This window comes from Balaenoptera borealis (assembly GCF_965194805.1).
Source record: "Balaenoptera borealis genome assembly, chromosome: X".
In the NCBI taxonomy this organism is placed as follows: Eukaryota; Metazoa; Chordata; class Mammalia; order Artiodactyla; family Balaenopteridae; genus Balaenoptera; species Balaenoptera borealis.
In genome coordinates, this window is record NC_138881.1 from 91,442,355 (window position 1) to 91,457,455 (window position 15,101).

At 52.2% G+C, this 15,101-nt stretch overlaps 1 protein-coding gene across 6 annotated transcripts in view; it reads right to left on the bottom strand.

Annotated features, from left to right (window-relative positions):
• Positions 1-3,526: 3,526 nt before the first annotated feature.
• The window catches only part of TSC22D3 (TSC22 domain family member 3), a 58,726-nt gene continuing 47,151 nt past the window's right edge, over positions 3,527-15,101 (bottom strand). For 3 of the 6 annotated variants that reach the window (XM_082377505.1, XM_082377507.1, XM_082377506.1), the window contains exons 3-4: positions 6,215-6,266; positions 3,527-5,063 (exon numbers count right to left, since the gene is read on the bottom strand). In XM_082377505.1, the coding sequence (XP_082233631.1) occupies positions 4,833-5,063; positions 6,215-6,266 (283 nt within the window). In that variant the 3' untranslated portion in view covers positions 3,527-4,832. Of the gene's footprint in view, positions 5,064-6,214; positions 6,267-6,630; positions 6,784-6,994; positions 7,376-11,959; positions 12,057-15,101 lie in introns of those variants that run through there. The other 3 variants (XM_082377509.1, XM_082377508.1, XM_082377510.1) reach the window with 3 other exon arrangements.

The following is a 15,101-nucleotide window of genomic DNA, read 5'->3' on the forward strand; positions in this document are numbered from 1 at the left end:
AAACTGTTGAGATTTTCCAGCCTGTTTCTCAATGTATCCATCTCCCCTCCCCTCCATCATGGCCTGGCCATTCACTTGCTATAGGACTTCGGGCAAGTTGCTTCACCTCTCTGTGCCTTCGTCTTCTCGTTCTCTCATCTGTAAAATGGAGATCTTCATGGTACATCCTCATAGGTTTGCGGAGAAGATTAAAATAGGCAATAGGAGTAAAAGGGCCTAGAACATTGTCTGACACAAAGTAAGTGCCATGTAAGTGTCAGCTATTATTACTTAATCATTGTTATGATGGCCCCTTCCAGCGAGCTCTTCCCTGGAAACCACTTCTGCTTGGAATAGCTAACTGGTGGAGTTCTCTGTCAAACTTTGCCTGATCTAGTAGAGGTGGTTAATTGTTAAGTATTTGGGTTCCAGTGAGCAGCTCTGCATGAGACAACCTGAGGAACTAGGCTGTCTACAAAGCAATAATTTTGTCCATTAATTTCTAACCAACTAGGAGGAGAGGAGGTGAGATTTGACGTCAAGATTTTTCCAGGATAAGTAGGATTATGTTAGGACACTTCAAAATACCCTAAGAGACATTGGGTTGTGCACGTTATTTCCTATGGTCTTTCTAGAATCCTTCTCCCTACACGCCATGTCCCAGTGGCCCCGATTCCTCATCTGCTCACTCCCTGGGTTCCTTCTTGGAGCCCAACCAGAAACACCCTCTTCTGTGGTGGTTTCCAGCCTGGGAGCCCTGCACCTTGCACCCCTGAGGTCTTTGTCTGTAAATAATCTACCACCCACATTTCTGTTCTACTTTTCAAATCCACCTCTATGCTTTTGTGGCGAATACAGTTAAGTTCCTTTAAAAGCCCCACTGAATTCACAGTCACTGCTTGCCATTACGTGTTCTCTCTCTTTCTCAGAGAATACAGGCATACCTTGGAGATACTGCGGGTTCAGTTCCAGACCATGGCCATAAAGCAAATATCGTAATTAAGCGAGTCACATGAAGTTTTTAGTTTCCCAGTGCATATCAAAGTTATGTTTACACTATACTGTAGTCTATTAAGTGTGCGATAGCATTATGGCTTAAAAAACAATGTGCATACCTTAATTAAAAAATACTTTATTGCTGAAAAATGCTAACCATCAACTGAGCCTTCAGTGAGTCATAGTAACATCAAAAAGATCACCGATCACAGATCACCATAACAAATATAACAATAGTGAAAAAGTTTAAAATATGGCGAGAATTACCAAAATGTGACACGGGGACAGAAAGTAAGCAAATGCTGTTCGAAAAATGGCACTGATAGATTTGTTTGACGCACAGTGGCCAGAAACCTTTAATTCGTAAGAAAGAAAAAAACAAAATGCAGTAGCCGCGAAGCACAATAAAGTGAGGTATGACTATACTAAGAGTTCAACCACTCTCAGGTTGGGGGAGATCTGAGAAGAGTTTTGTCATTTAAAAGGCGCCCTTGTTGACAAGGCTGTGGGAACCACTGCCCCACGCGATCAGTGGGAGCCGTGGGAGTAGCACGGAGCTCTCTGGCTCTCAGTTTTCTTATCTGTGAAATGGAGGTGAATCTTAAGTGCCTCTTTTTCTAAGGGCCGGCTGCGTGAGGATTAGATGAGATGATAGATAGGAGAGTCCTGGGAGAGGGGGCATGTCCAGGCAGGGGACCATTACGGCTGCTGCTCTTCTGGTTCTTTTCCTTGTTCTGGGTCCAGCTGGACCGGCTGAGCCCAGAACCCCAAAGCCTGTGAAGGTCTTTCCAGGAGCAGTGTTCTTTTGCCTTTCCTCACCCCTGCTTGGTTTTCTTGCTCCTCTATGTGACTGACAAACAGCCACAAAGTTCCTCTTATCTACTCTAGCAACCGCTGTGGCCTTAGAAGTTGCAGTGTTTGTCTCTGTTTAGTCACGGTTGCCTAGGAAGCAAAGTTGTTCTCTCTTTCCCACTGTGTGACTGTGGGTATGTTTTTTTCCCCTTTCTCGTAGGGAAGGGCTAGATGACCAGAGAGGGCTGTATGCTTGCTGGGGCATCTTCTGAGATTCCTTTTTTCATCTGTTGGTTCTTGTTTGGCTGGAAATCAGGGCGTGGGAAGTCTGCAGATGAGCCCAAGAGTCGAGAAGTCTCTCAGTTCTTCTTGAGAGGGGGAGGGGATGGGAGTAAGTGGGAACTGGGGAGGGCCCGGTTGGGGCAAGGGGTGGGGAAAGCTAGGGGAGTAGCTGCCTGATTCAGTCTGTGTCCATTCCAGCAACTGCAAAACCTGCACAGCCCCAAAATCAATCAAATGGGCAGGTGCAGACAATGAACTTGGCATCATGAATAGAGAGGTGAGGAGCAGGGAGGGAAGTCGGGATTTGAGAGGCCAGCAAGCAGGGGTTTGTAACGTTCTAAGAAGAGGTTTAGTGATTTGGAATGAACAGGCCAACACGTATGACCTCTACGGTGAAGGAAGCCTGACGTTTGGAAAGTATTTAGGCAGCGACGGGTGCAAGAAAGGGAGCCAAGACCTCTTGGTCCTTGAGGTTTATGGCTCAGGAAAATCAAGGAGTTCTTTTAAATTTCAAGTGACAAAGGGGGAGGTGCATATGTTATAGGAAGCTGAGATTGAACGGAGTCGCTCACATTTGGGGTGATAGCCTCCCTTGGGAAGCCAGGGGGCTTAGAACACAGCTCAGGGCCCATAGTGGCTCCAGGTTAGGGCGTGGTGGAGGAGACAATGAATGCCCAGAATCAGAAATGGCAGGACTCCAGATGCCAGAGACACGGGGCCGGGGAAAGGGTGATGGGTGAGGATGACCTTCAAAGAGAGGCAGAGGAGGGAAGTGGAGTCGGGATCCTTGGACTTGGCCGTGCCCACGAGGCTGGGGGTTTTGTAAGTGAACTTTCAGCAGTGACAAGTGGGGCAGCAGGGCTTGAGAGCATCTTTCCTTGGGGGAGAGGGATGGGGTTTGGGCCACCGCGTACATTGTGTCCTTTTCTCACTAAGGCCCTCTTAGCTCCTTTGCCCATGTCAGGGGTCTCCTGTGGATTGGTATCAAAGGGAACGCACCAAGTAATCCGGATGATGTTTCAAAAGAGGGAAGGGGCCCACTCATGTTTATTCAGTTCCTCTCTTCTTGCTCCCTCACATGGACCCCCTGTCCTTTTCTTTTGGACCTTCTTGGGGTACCCTTCCTCCCGAATCACCCCCTCGAGCTGAAGTTGTGTGTTAGTAGTCACCTCGCCACTCACTCCGAAGCTGTTACATGAAAGCAGGAGCAGGAGAGAGGGATGGATGGAAGATTGGGTCCCAACTCGCCATAATAGCTGTGTGACTTTGTGCAAGTCACTTAAACGGGCTGAGCCTCAGCCTCCTGACCCGTACAATGGGGGTGTTGTGACAGTTACACAAGATCATGGCTGTAGCACAGGCCTGCCACTCAGGGGGTGCCCGAGAAAGGACAGCGAGTCAGAAAACCAGTGCCCCTGACCACCTGTGGGGCCCCTACCGCCCACTCCATTTTAAACTCAGTAAGACACCAGGTTTATTTTTAGAAAAAAAAAAGAGCAATGTTTATTGAAATTTCAAGCTACATTTGAAAAATCAAAGTCCAAATCCTGGAGACATAACATCAGGATAAGGTGTCAGAAAGTGGAAAGTGTTCACTGCCACAGAACTCTCTAGAGACAAGCTCCCTGAGCACATCACCCAGGCACCGTCGGGTCAAAGCCATTCCCTTGTCTATCCCTTGTCCACAAGAGGACACCGGCAAGCTAACCATTCTGTTCACTTGCAAGTTTTCCACAAAAAAAAAAAAAAACAAAAAAAACACAAACATGTTTTTGAATGACAATGTGAAGTTCCAGCTGATCTTCTCTCAACCCCATTCTATGTAGTCAGCACCAGTGAATGGTGGGTTTGGCATTCAAAAGAGGACCTCACACGTCTTCAGGGGACAGATGGGGCAAAGGTTGCAGCAGCAAGGCATTCAGAGGGTGGCCTCCCCTCCCTGCCTTTACTCTTTAGTTTTACTTAACCTAAAGGACAAACTGGATCAACCTGGTAAATGAACACAGTCAAAGAATTAGCCTTAAGAGATAAGGGACCAGTCAGTACTCCCAAAGCTGGTTAGGCCCTTCAACACGTAGGTGTATGTGTATATGTATACATCGCTACACTAAGATACAGATCTAGCCCTACGGGTATATATACGCATGTATGGCTATATAGAAAAACTATGCCAACACTAACCAAACAGAACTTTGTAAGCGGTCATCCCAAAGCCGTAATCCCACACTGGGCTGTGCACAAAGCCATGCATTACACCATATTAACCAACAGAAGGCTGACTTGGCTCAATCTCTCCCAACTGTGGCCCTGCCTTGGCGAGGCAGGGGAGGAGAGAGAGGCTGCCTCTGCTTAAACCACAAGTGGCTTCTGCACAGGACAGTCGTTGTCAGGTGAAGCTGTTGAAGATGTCCATGGAAATGAAAAAACAGACCCCTAAGACTTTCTGGAGCAAACTGGCGGCCTGTCTCAAACTACCTTTCTCCTCTGCCAGTTGCAGCTAAGTTGCCCAGGCCCTGGGAGCCCCCAGGGCGCGGTGGCATCAGAGGCTCGCTGGCTTGGGGTGACGAGGCCCCATGCAACTCAGCCTCCAGAGACCTGCTCTTTGTCAGGGGTCTGTCACTGGAGTGGACCCAGGTGGCCATGTCCTTGGGACATCTCTTGGCACCAGCTATGCTAGGTGTAAAGTTCTCCACGTGAGATGACGCTTGGGGAGCCAAAAACAAACTGGAAAGAACTAGGTAGAACAAGTTTAGTGGCTCTGCCCACCCTGAGGACAGAGCCACTTACACCGCAGAACCACCGGGGGCCTCAGGTGCTTCTGGGGTTTCGGGAGCTGGCTCCTCGGGGCTCAGACGGGACTGGAACTTCTCCAGCTGCTCTGGGCTCGCCAAGGTCTTCAAGAGAGTGTTCTCACGCTCCAGCTGGGAGTTCTTCTCCACCAGCTCCCGGATCTGCTCCTTCAGGATCTCCACCTCCTCTCTCACAGCATACATCAGATGATTCTTCACCAGATCCTGTCCCGGAGGAGATCGCGACAAAGCTATCCTTAGCCGCGGCAGCCCCTCTGCGGCACCTTCTCCTGGCCGTTGGGGCGCCTGTGCTGTCCCTCATGCTGCCAACCTCCAGCCTTCCCTCAGCAGCCCCTCAGCATGCTGGCCCCGCAGCCCTGGTCCTCCTGCCCCTTTCTCCGAAGCACCTAAACCCTCGCTCAGGAGAGCTGCGTGATCGGGGCCACGCCTGAGTTGGGAGCCCAGCTTTGAACTACATAGGAATTCCCCCCTGTAAGTTTCTGATGACTTTCAAAGCTGGCCTCCTGCGAGACTTTTGGGTGAGACTTCTGCTGGTTGGCGGTGGTATGCTATATCCCCATTTCCACATAAGGTCCCGCGGCTGGCCCAGATCCCAAGGAACACCTGCAATGCACCCCGTACTGTTGGTCTCCTTTACCCATCTCCACCAGGAGAATATAATGGGCTCTTTTGGAGTCTCCTCCTCTCCACAGGACCCAGCATACTGAGCTGCAGCTGTCCTGCAGCCTGGCCCGAAAGGACACTGGCCCTGGGGGAAGGTACCCGGATGGCTTCATCCTCTCTGAATTCAGATGACTGCACTGGGGGCGGGGAGCTGTGTCATTAGGCTCCGGGGCACAATAAAGTGTCTGCTAAAACTGCTGGAGGCCCCAATCTCCTGCAGCCATTTTGGCTGCTTGGTGGAGTACGACCTCTACCTGGTGAAGGAGGGAGAAGGGGTGGGGTGCTTTGCTTCCTGTTTCCTCCCAACTCCTGACCCCAGCCCAGGCTCTGCAGAGGCACTGCAGTGCGGTGGCATCCAATGAGCTCTGGCCCCTGCCAACTGTGGGATGCAGACAAATCCAAGGGTCTGAGCTCCCTGCCCTGCCACGGGCCCAGGAGGGAGCCAGAGGCTGCTGCAAAGCCCTGGGATGGGAGGAGGAGGAGGAAAGGAGAGGGTCCAGCAAGGGTGGACTGGAAATGCCCTAAAAGGTGCCACTCTGATGGGACTCTACTTAAGGCCTCCAAGGGGATAGGAGGCAGGCTGTCAGCTTCCTCAGGCTCTTGGCTTTTGCACCCACCCGCTCACTGCCACCCTGAGTTACATAAGCAGTAGCCAGGTCTGGGGATGGGAATGACGCAGTGATGCCACTCACCATGGCCTGCTCGATCTTGTTGTCTATGGCCACCACGCTGGCTCCGGAGGCACTGCCAAGACAAAAAGGAAAGCGACCGCGTTACCCACTTGGTTCCAGTCTGAGTACCTGGCAGCAGTGGCCACAGAGCCCTCCATCTGCCCCAGCTCTTCCTCTATCGCCTCGCTGGCCCGAAGTTCCGGGCACTTTGTCCCTAGGTCCGTCTCTGGCCCCTGCACGAAGCTGCACCTCCCCACCCAGACCGGCTCCGCGCCGCCGCCGCCCAGAGCTCCGCGTGGAGCAGCGCGCGGGTCCGGGGGCGCACGGGCCAGCGAGGCCTGCTCGGCGACATGCAAACAATGGGGGCGCGTGGCCCAGGGAGTCCCCGGCCGCCAGCCCATTCCGGCGCCGGCCCAGAAGGTCCCGGGCAAACCTACCGAGCTCCGAAGCTAGCTAGGAATTCCTCCTTGGCTCGGCAGCTTCCGGCCTGCTCCCCAGCGGCGCACGGCGCGCGGCCAGACCCCCTGCCCAGCCCAGCCCAGCCCAGGCCCACTGCCCCTCTGCCTCCGCCCCCGGCTGCAGCAGCTCGTTCTTACGGCGCAGCGGCCGCAGGGACGCTCCGACGGCGGATCCCAGCGCGGAGGTGACCCCCCCTACTTCCCTGCGTCCCCTACCCCCGCCCCTTCCCAGGATGCTGCACCGCGGGGAACGGGGACCGGCGGCGCACGGCTCGCTCGGAGATCCCGCTCTCAGCCCAGCCCCCGCCGGCGCCCGGGCTCAGGAGCTGTGGCCAGGGGTTACCTGTTATCCAGCTTAACGGAAACCACATCCCCTCCAAGCAGGGAAGAGAAGAAGGAGATGTTGAAATTGTGCAGCTGGTAGACCGCCACCTCCATGGGGGTCTGATACATTTCGGTATTCATGGCTCGGGCTGCCGGGGAGCTCTGGCCGGGCTGCGGGCTGGGCTGGGCGGGCTGGGCGGCCGCCGGCTGCTGGCGCGCTGGACGGGGCTGGGCTCTGCGCGTCGGGCCCTGGGGCTAGGAGGGGAGCGAAGGCTGCCGAGCGAACCCAAAGCCGGGCGGGCGTTCCAGAGTTGAAGGGAAGTGACTCGAGGGGTGTCACCTGGTGTGTCACAAACTCCACGGCCGCCAGTCCAACCCAGACTCGGAGATATTTCGGCTCCTTCTTCTTTATATAGGAGGAGCCGGCTGCGTCACATGGCGTCAGCGGCATGCAAATGAGTCCTGTACCAGGCTTTGTGGCTCAGTTAAACCACATCCCCTCCCTGAACCTTAGTCTGGGACTGTAAACAGTTCAGCACTTTCCTGTGCCAACTGGCATCTCCAAAGAGGGCTCTGGAGATTGGTAAAAACCAAATGGAGCTGATTTCTTAGAGAAATGAGAAGTACAAATGCCATTACAGGAGGTAGAAAGCGTTCAGTAGAGGGCGGCGCTGGTTTTAAAAGCTCTTCTTCGGATGTCAGCCAGCATACCTCCCGTGTCTTTGCAGCACCATCACAGGCCGCCCTCCCTGGACACCCGCCCTCACCATCAGGACCCTCACTCCTTCCTGGCGCCTGCCTTCTCAGCTTCTCTCCTGCACACAGACTTTGTCAGTTGCATGTCCCCTCACCCAGCCAGCTTGCCCACTGGCTTGCCCCCATCCCCAGCATCTATCCACTCACCTCCTTCTACGGATGTACCTGTCCATGTACTGACACATGCACAGATCTGTGGCATGCACGGACTAGCTAATCTGTACATGCCAGTGTGCATGTATGGAGGAGAGCGTAAGTGTCCAGGAACTCAGATGAGTGGGGGAACATGTACAAGGGGTCAGCTGGGGGCCAGATGGGTGACAGAGGAGGTGGGGAGGAGATGGTAGGGGAGTGGGCACTGCAGTGACCACAAGATGCCAGCCCTTTTCTCTTTGGTCTCAACACCCTATTCAACATCATCCAGGATCTCATCTTCCTATTTTTAAAAACAAGATTTTGTTACTTTCCTATGAACAGCAAATGACAGCAAAACTACAAACCAAGGCTAAATACAAACCATCCCAGGAGAACACCCACCCTGTGATGGATCCAGCAACACACGGGGTTACAGGGTACTTCACAAACAAACAGATTCCAAGTCACAGGGAAAATGAGGTGATTGTTGCCTACTAAGAGTTACACATGTTTCCATCAAAATATATTTTCATTCTTTTAAACGTCAAGCTTAAAACAAAAAAAAAAGCCATCAGAGGCTTGAGGTCCTTTTATCATGCTCTTTCCTAAGTGAGGCCACCTGGTGGTCAGAAGCAGAATTGCAGCCAGATGGAGCAACCTAGACCAAACAAGGGACAGGTGATGCAACTGGGGGTATTATTTACACCAACTCAGGGCCATAAGGAGAACATTGAGTTTCACCACACATACAATAGTTTGGATGGAGTTAGGGCCAGTACCCATGAATCAGTCTGTGATTCAGGCTATGGTCCAAAGAAATACCCTAGTGCAATCAAACTATTGGAAAAGTACTGCGGCCTCTTATCAGCAAAGAAGGTAATTATTATTTGCTTCAGGATATTTCACCTAACCAGGTACCTGGCACAGACGCCCTGGCCAAGGCCCCGGTTAAGCCCAGTCTGAAGGCCTTAATTTTCTTCAGGCTGCCCGTGCAGTCATGCCACTGAACAGCCAACATTTTTCACTATGATGTGGAGCTCCCATTGGATCCCACCAGTGGTAATACGTGCACAAGGGCCATTCTATTTGCAAAGGACCGACAAAGAGATCTACCCAAGCAAACCTACTGTACTAGCCCAGGATGGTGATTTCCTTCACCCCGGTTTAGCTGGGAGACAATCCCAATCTCAGGATATCATGTTACCTTCAGGTCACAAACTCCCTGAACAAGGTGTTCACGCTAAGCTGCGTGTAGTAGACAGAACAAAGTGCAGATCACATTTATAGGTCATCAAGAACATTATCTGAGCAAAAATAAAAAACAAACCTTCTTAAATCTGGAGCTTAACTGATACTGGAATTCCCGATATATTAATCTGCCCTCTGTGTCACATAGAGCTTTCTTGGTCCAGGAAGAGTCTGAGTTGACCTTTCATTGGCTTGTAAATCTTTCCTCAACTCACTATTGCTACCTACCCCAAGATTCCAAGGGAGATGATGAAAAGAAAAAAAGAGATAAATAAGCCGGGTCGGCAGGGAAAAAACACTACCAGGAAAACAGGGCATAGGACAGAAGAAAAACCAGCTCCTTCAATAGGGACTCCCTTATATGGAGACAGAGGCATAGAAATCCAGGTAGTTTGGGGAGGGGAAAAAAAAAAAACAGGTGAAGTTTTCTAGCAAGGCTGTGTTTGAATTGTACATTAATTACACTTCAATTAGAAATAAGCTCGGGGCTTCCCTGGTGGCGCAGTGGTTGAGAATCTGCCTGCCAATGCAGGGGACACGGGTTCGAGCTCTGGTCTGGGAAGATCCCACATGCCGCGGAGCAACGAGGCCCATGAGCCACAACTACTGAGCCTGCGCGTCTAAAGCCTGTGCTCCGCAACAAGAGAGGCCGCGATAGTGAGAGGCCCGCGCACCGCGATGAAGAGTGGCCCCCGCTTGCCGCAACTAGAGAAAGCCCTCGCACAGAAACGAAGACCCAACACAGCCAAAAATAAATAAATAAATAAATTTAGAAATAAGCTTTGAGACCCGCCGACAATAACAGCTACCATTAACTGAGCAACGGCTATGGGCCAGACGCTGTGTTGGCTGAGTCACAAACCCTGTGGTGTAGGCGCTGTCACCATCATTTAACAGATGAAGAAACCGAGGGTCTGAGAGGCTACCTTGCCCAAGGTGGTGGCACAGCTAATAAATCATAGAGCTGGGACTCCAGCTCAGGTCTTCCTGACGTAGAGATCAAGTTTGTTCTTACTACACTTACTAGTGGGGGCAGGGAGTAGGTTTGTTGAATGAGTGAGTCAAGGCAGTTGGGGGATGGGTTGGAGGTGCCAGGAAAGTGGTGCAGAGGAAGAAAAGGTGAGGGGCAGGGGAAGTACTCCTAGGACTCCAGCAGCATGGGGGACCGGAAGAATATCCAAAGTGTCCAAATGAGCTTTATAACACGGCTTTGCTCACCTGCATTATTTCAAAAGGCAGCCACGCAGTCCTCAAAGAAAGCCCTCTCTGCCTAGGAAATAGGAACTATTAATCCAACCAGGTGGCTCCCAGAATGGACTACACAGCGCCCCAAATTAGGTATGGAGTCTCGTAATAATAATCACAGCCCAGTCAATCTCCAGTTCATAACTGGCACCCTTAATTAACTCTTTCTCCCCCATATTCCTGCTGTGCTCAGCTTTTAGGAGAATGAAACCAACAAGAAAACAAGCTCATATCAGGGATTTCCTTTCAGAAAAACAACTTTGAAAGAATGTCCCAGGTTCAGCCCACACTCAGCCAATCTCTCGTCCCCTCTGCACCTCTAGTTCACCAACCAATAGTGAGAAGAGCTCACCCTGAGGCCTTATGATTCTCAATTCGCAAATAATGGCTGGATCCCTGGATCGCAGGCTTTGCTAAAGGAAGACCACCAACCTAAACGTCCCTGTAGAAAGATTTTCAAACAGCAGGGGTAGGGGAGACAGGGGCAGATAGGAGGGGGAGAGGGAGAAGTTGGAGGAACCCAAAAGGCTTTCTGTGTAACCCTCGGCACACCGGAAAATTCCTCTGCCCAGAATAGCTGAGCCAAGTGTTGCAGTGAGTGGAAGCTTGTGCTGTATAGGGTATCTGTGATCTGATCTAACTTTTCTGAGTAAAGTGCTGATCCATGAGGCTCTCAGCGTCCTGTGTCTCTGGAGGTGGGCCCCAGGCAGGAATCAGTGGCCTAAGGATTCAACAGCATAGCAACTCCAACATGTGTGTTTCCAAATTTCCTTTCTTCCATCCTGTGAGTTACGTGGTAGGCTGGACCCAGAGCCACCGCGGTCACAGCGCCCAGCTGATGAGCCAGGTCCTTTGCCGGCTCTCGGTTCTAGGCCTACAGCTATGGGATTCTGTGGTTAAACAGACACAGCTGACCCTCCCTCTCTCAGGGTGACCTTCTAGGTGGAGGGTGGCATAAGGAGGATGGGGTCAGCTCCCGCCGTTTCAGGTGGCCCTGGAAGCCAACTTGTTCCCTTTGAAGTGGAAGAAGTGTCTCAACATCGTCACCGTTCTGTTCCACTTCAAAAGCCAGACTCTCTAGGACAAGAGCCCTTCCTATTTCGGGTTCCCACGGCGCAGGAAGGCGGAGACTGGGCAGTCTGGGCCTCAGAACCTGTGGGCAGGATCTCAGCACGCTGCCGAGGGGTGGGAGGCAGACTCAGGGTGGGTGCGGTAGGTAGGGGGCGGCGAGGAGGGGGAACATCTCACTTCCCTTTTTGTCACACTCGAAGCATTGTGTACCACGCAGCCCAAAGGAAACTCTTTATAGGCAAGTCTTCCTTATTTTCTACAGGGAATGTTCCACCCCCAAGGCTCGGCAATGTTGCCGGCGAAACACAGGGCCTTGTGGCAGGAGAAGCGGGAAAAGACACGATACGAGAGGTGCGGGACAAGCCACCAAGCAAACGCCGCGTTAGGAGCTGGACAAGGAAATCAAAAAGGCTACTGAGCACCGGAGTGTTAGCACAGTTGACAAGGCGGCTGCAAAACAACCCTCCCCATCTACCCCTCCACGGCGGCCCCCTTCTGCCTGAAGCTCTGTCTACTTCTAATTACTTACTTGTCCCTTTTTCTGAAGAGGCTGGGGGAATAAGGAGGCTGAAATGCCATCATTTAATTTGTGCTGGCTTCACTCTTCTCTCTTTCCCTCGGTTCCTCTCCAGTGTGGGAGACTATAGACAGGAAGGATGCTGCCACTTACATCTTTACTTTGGCCTCATGGAAAATCCCCAAAGTCCAGAAGGAGGGAAGCAAGAAGGAAAGACGGAGACAGACAAAGTGCCTTGTCCTCTGTGGGTCACGTGAACTGCCCTGCAGGGCCAGGGCCCAGAACGTCGACTTTGGGGGGCAGGAAAACAGGGAGGAGGATGCAGAAGGCAGTGGTGGGCGGCAGGGAGCCCAAGAGGATTCGTGGTGGAGAGGGGCACTGTCTTGGAAAAGTGGCTCTAGCAACTGATTTGGGCCAAACCCTGGCACGGAATGATGGCAGGAGCAATGAACTGTGCCTTTCAGCTCCCTCCCAGACAGGATCCAATGTGAGCTTCACAAACAGTCTCCCAGTGACACTAGGGCTGACAGGCAGAACCAAACCCCATTTGGACAAGGCACTCCACTCCACTCACCCTCGTTCAAAGAAGTCAAAAAGGGCTCTTGTCAAATCACCTTTGTTACCCCAACTTTGGTGGCTAACTATGGGGGCTAGGCAGTCTCTCCTGGCATCTCAGCAAGACCGGAAGTACTGGCAACGTTATCCAGGAATGCAATTTAGCTCAGTGGATCTTAAATTTCATGAACCTTGTGTCAATATTTATGCTTGTCTCCCTTCTCCTTTTGCCTTGCAGCTGGGACAATTTACCTTCATCATTTTTCTAAGCTCTCTTCTCATTTTCCACCGTCCCCATTACCCATCTACAAGTATGAAATAGATATTCCTGAAAAAAGAGAATGTCAAATTAACCTCGGTAAATGGAATCCCGTCCTCCATCCCACACTAGTTGCCATTATCATTCAACTCAATTCAATTCAACTCAATTCAAAGTTGATTGACTGCCTATTCAAAGTACAAGGCACATTTCAGGGAAATTAAAAACAAACAAACAAACAAACTGGTAGTGCAGGTTAACAATTGTGCTTCTTTCCAGAATATCCTGGGCCTGTGGTGAACTCTGAAGTCTATCTAGTGGTTAGATCTCAGTGAAATGTTTACTTCAGGAAAAAGCCTAGGGCTTGGGGGTGTTCAGGAGGGTAGCCTGGGCTTTGGGAGGGCCACACCACCGCCATCACTCCTGGCATCATTTCAGTCCTCAGAATCGGGCCCGCCTTTTTTCTCCCCACCCTGTCGTTTGGTCCGTGCCCATCTAGATGGGGATTAACATAGCAGCCACAAAACGTGGAATTTCTGTGGGACCCAAGGCTCCTCTGACATGGTGGCCAACAGTGTCAGGGTCCCTCACTCTGACTCCCTTCCTTTGTAAACCAAGGGAACAAAGCACAGGTCCTTAAGGGTCTCTGAGTTGCCAGTCCCTTCCTTCTGAGAAGGGGGTCTACGTTTAGCACGGGGAGGGGGTCCCCTCTATCTGTCAACCTCCTTGGCCCTCCTCTTTCGGCTAGCTCCTCGTGGTCCTATCCTTGTTCTACAGGGCCTTCCCAGACCAGCGAGCATCTTCACGTGGGCAAATAAACTCCCTCATCACGGCCCACCTTCTGGGAATCCTGGCCCTCGACAGCCTTCTCAGGGGCTGGGAAAGGAAGCAGCAAGAACATGGCCACTCTCCGTGTGTGTTTGTCTGCACCAGCCCTACACCAGCTTCTCCGGGCCAGGGAGACACTGGCAGGGCCTCTCCCCAGTCCTTTTGCTTTATGGAGCAGTCCCAAGAGCCGAAATTCCAAGCCTTTTTTTTTCTGGCAGTTGCCGGGGTTACTCTGAGTGGTATGTGAAGGACTTGGGACTATTGGCAATGCTTGGAAGACGAGAAGCAGGAGGATCTTGTTGGGGACGCTGAGCCAGCAGACAAGGGGCCTGTGAAGAGGCCAGGGGCTCTGAGGTGCAGCACCTGACTCCCCTGTGGGCCCCGCTATAGAATGGGTGACCTCTGAAGTGGTCCAGGTTCCCTGGGGAACAAAACGACGGTAATAGCGCCGGCCTCTTCAGGCGCGGGGGGCTCCTGGGCCAGGATGGGTAAGCATTATGAGCCTCCCAAGGCTCTCACATTGTACGCCCGAGGCCCTTGTTTAACTCACAGTGGAGCTATTCACCGTGGGCTCACTTGAGGTAGCTCCTTGATCCGCTGTTGTGGGACTCTGTGACTTGTGAGGAGAGGCTCTGTAATTGCAAAGGGCCTCTGGCTCTCCAGCCGCCTCCCCCCTCCCTTGGGTTTCCTGGATGGAAAGAAGGCAGCCCAGCTGAGGTGGGGGGCGGTGGCAGGAAGGGGCAGGGGACACACTAGTCCGAGAAGAGAAAGAAAGGAGAGAAACAAGGCAAGCTCCTCCCTGGGGGCCCCCCACCCAGCCCCAGCCATGGGGACAGAGCCAGGCAGCTCAAAGGCATGCGGGGAGGGGTTAAGGAAGGCCTCCTGCCTGGTTTGAGAATTGCTGACAAGGAATACACACACCTTATCAGGAAGAAAGAGCGGCACACAAGCGCGCACACACACACACACACACACGTTTATGCAAACACCCGTTCAGCCTTTGACAAAGTCTAATTCACAGAGCTAGGCACGCAGAGGGCATCATTCCATCTCTGTCTCTCTCTCTCTCTCCTGATGCCAGCTTCGTGACCCCCCAAAGGGGTAGTAAAGCAATAGGACATGGCAAAGTGGCAAGGCAGGACACTGGCGACCCAGCCAGAGTGTCACAAGCCGTGGCCTCTGCTCTCTCTGACATCCAGAGCTGGCTGCGTGCTGTGCAGGGGTCATAGGTGACAGGCTCTTGGGGGGAAGCTTGGAGTGGAAGTCAGGTGGGCATAGGGGGAACCAGATTGAGACGCTTCACACTGTACACCGGGCACAGGAAGTGCTGGTGCTGCCAGGTCCACAGTTTTCAAAGATGTCAATCACACATTCAAATGAAAGAGAAATAAAAACAAGCACCATTTGTGTACAATCGATCATGTGAATGCCTAGGAAATGATTCCCATAGGCTCCTCACGAGGACAGTTCTAAAGAGAGCCAGGCCTGGCATAGATGTCACATGTGACTGAC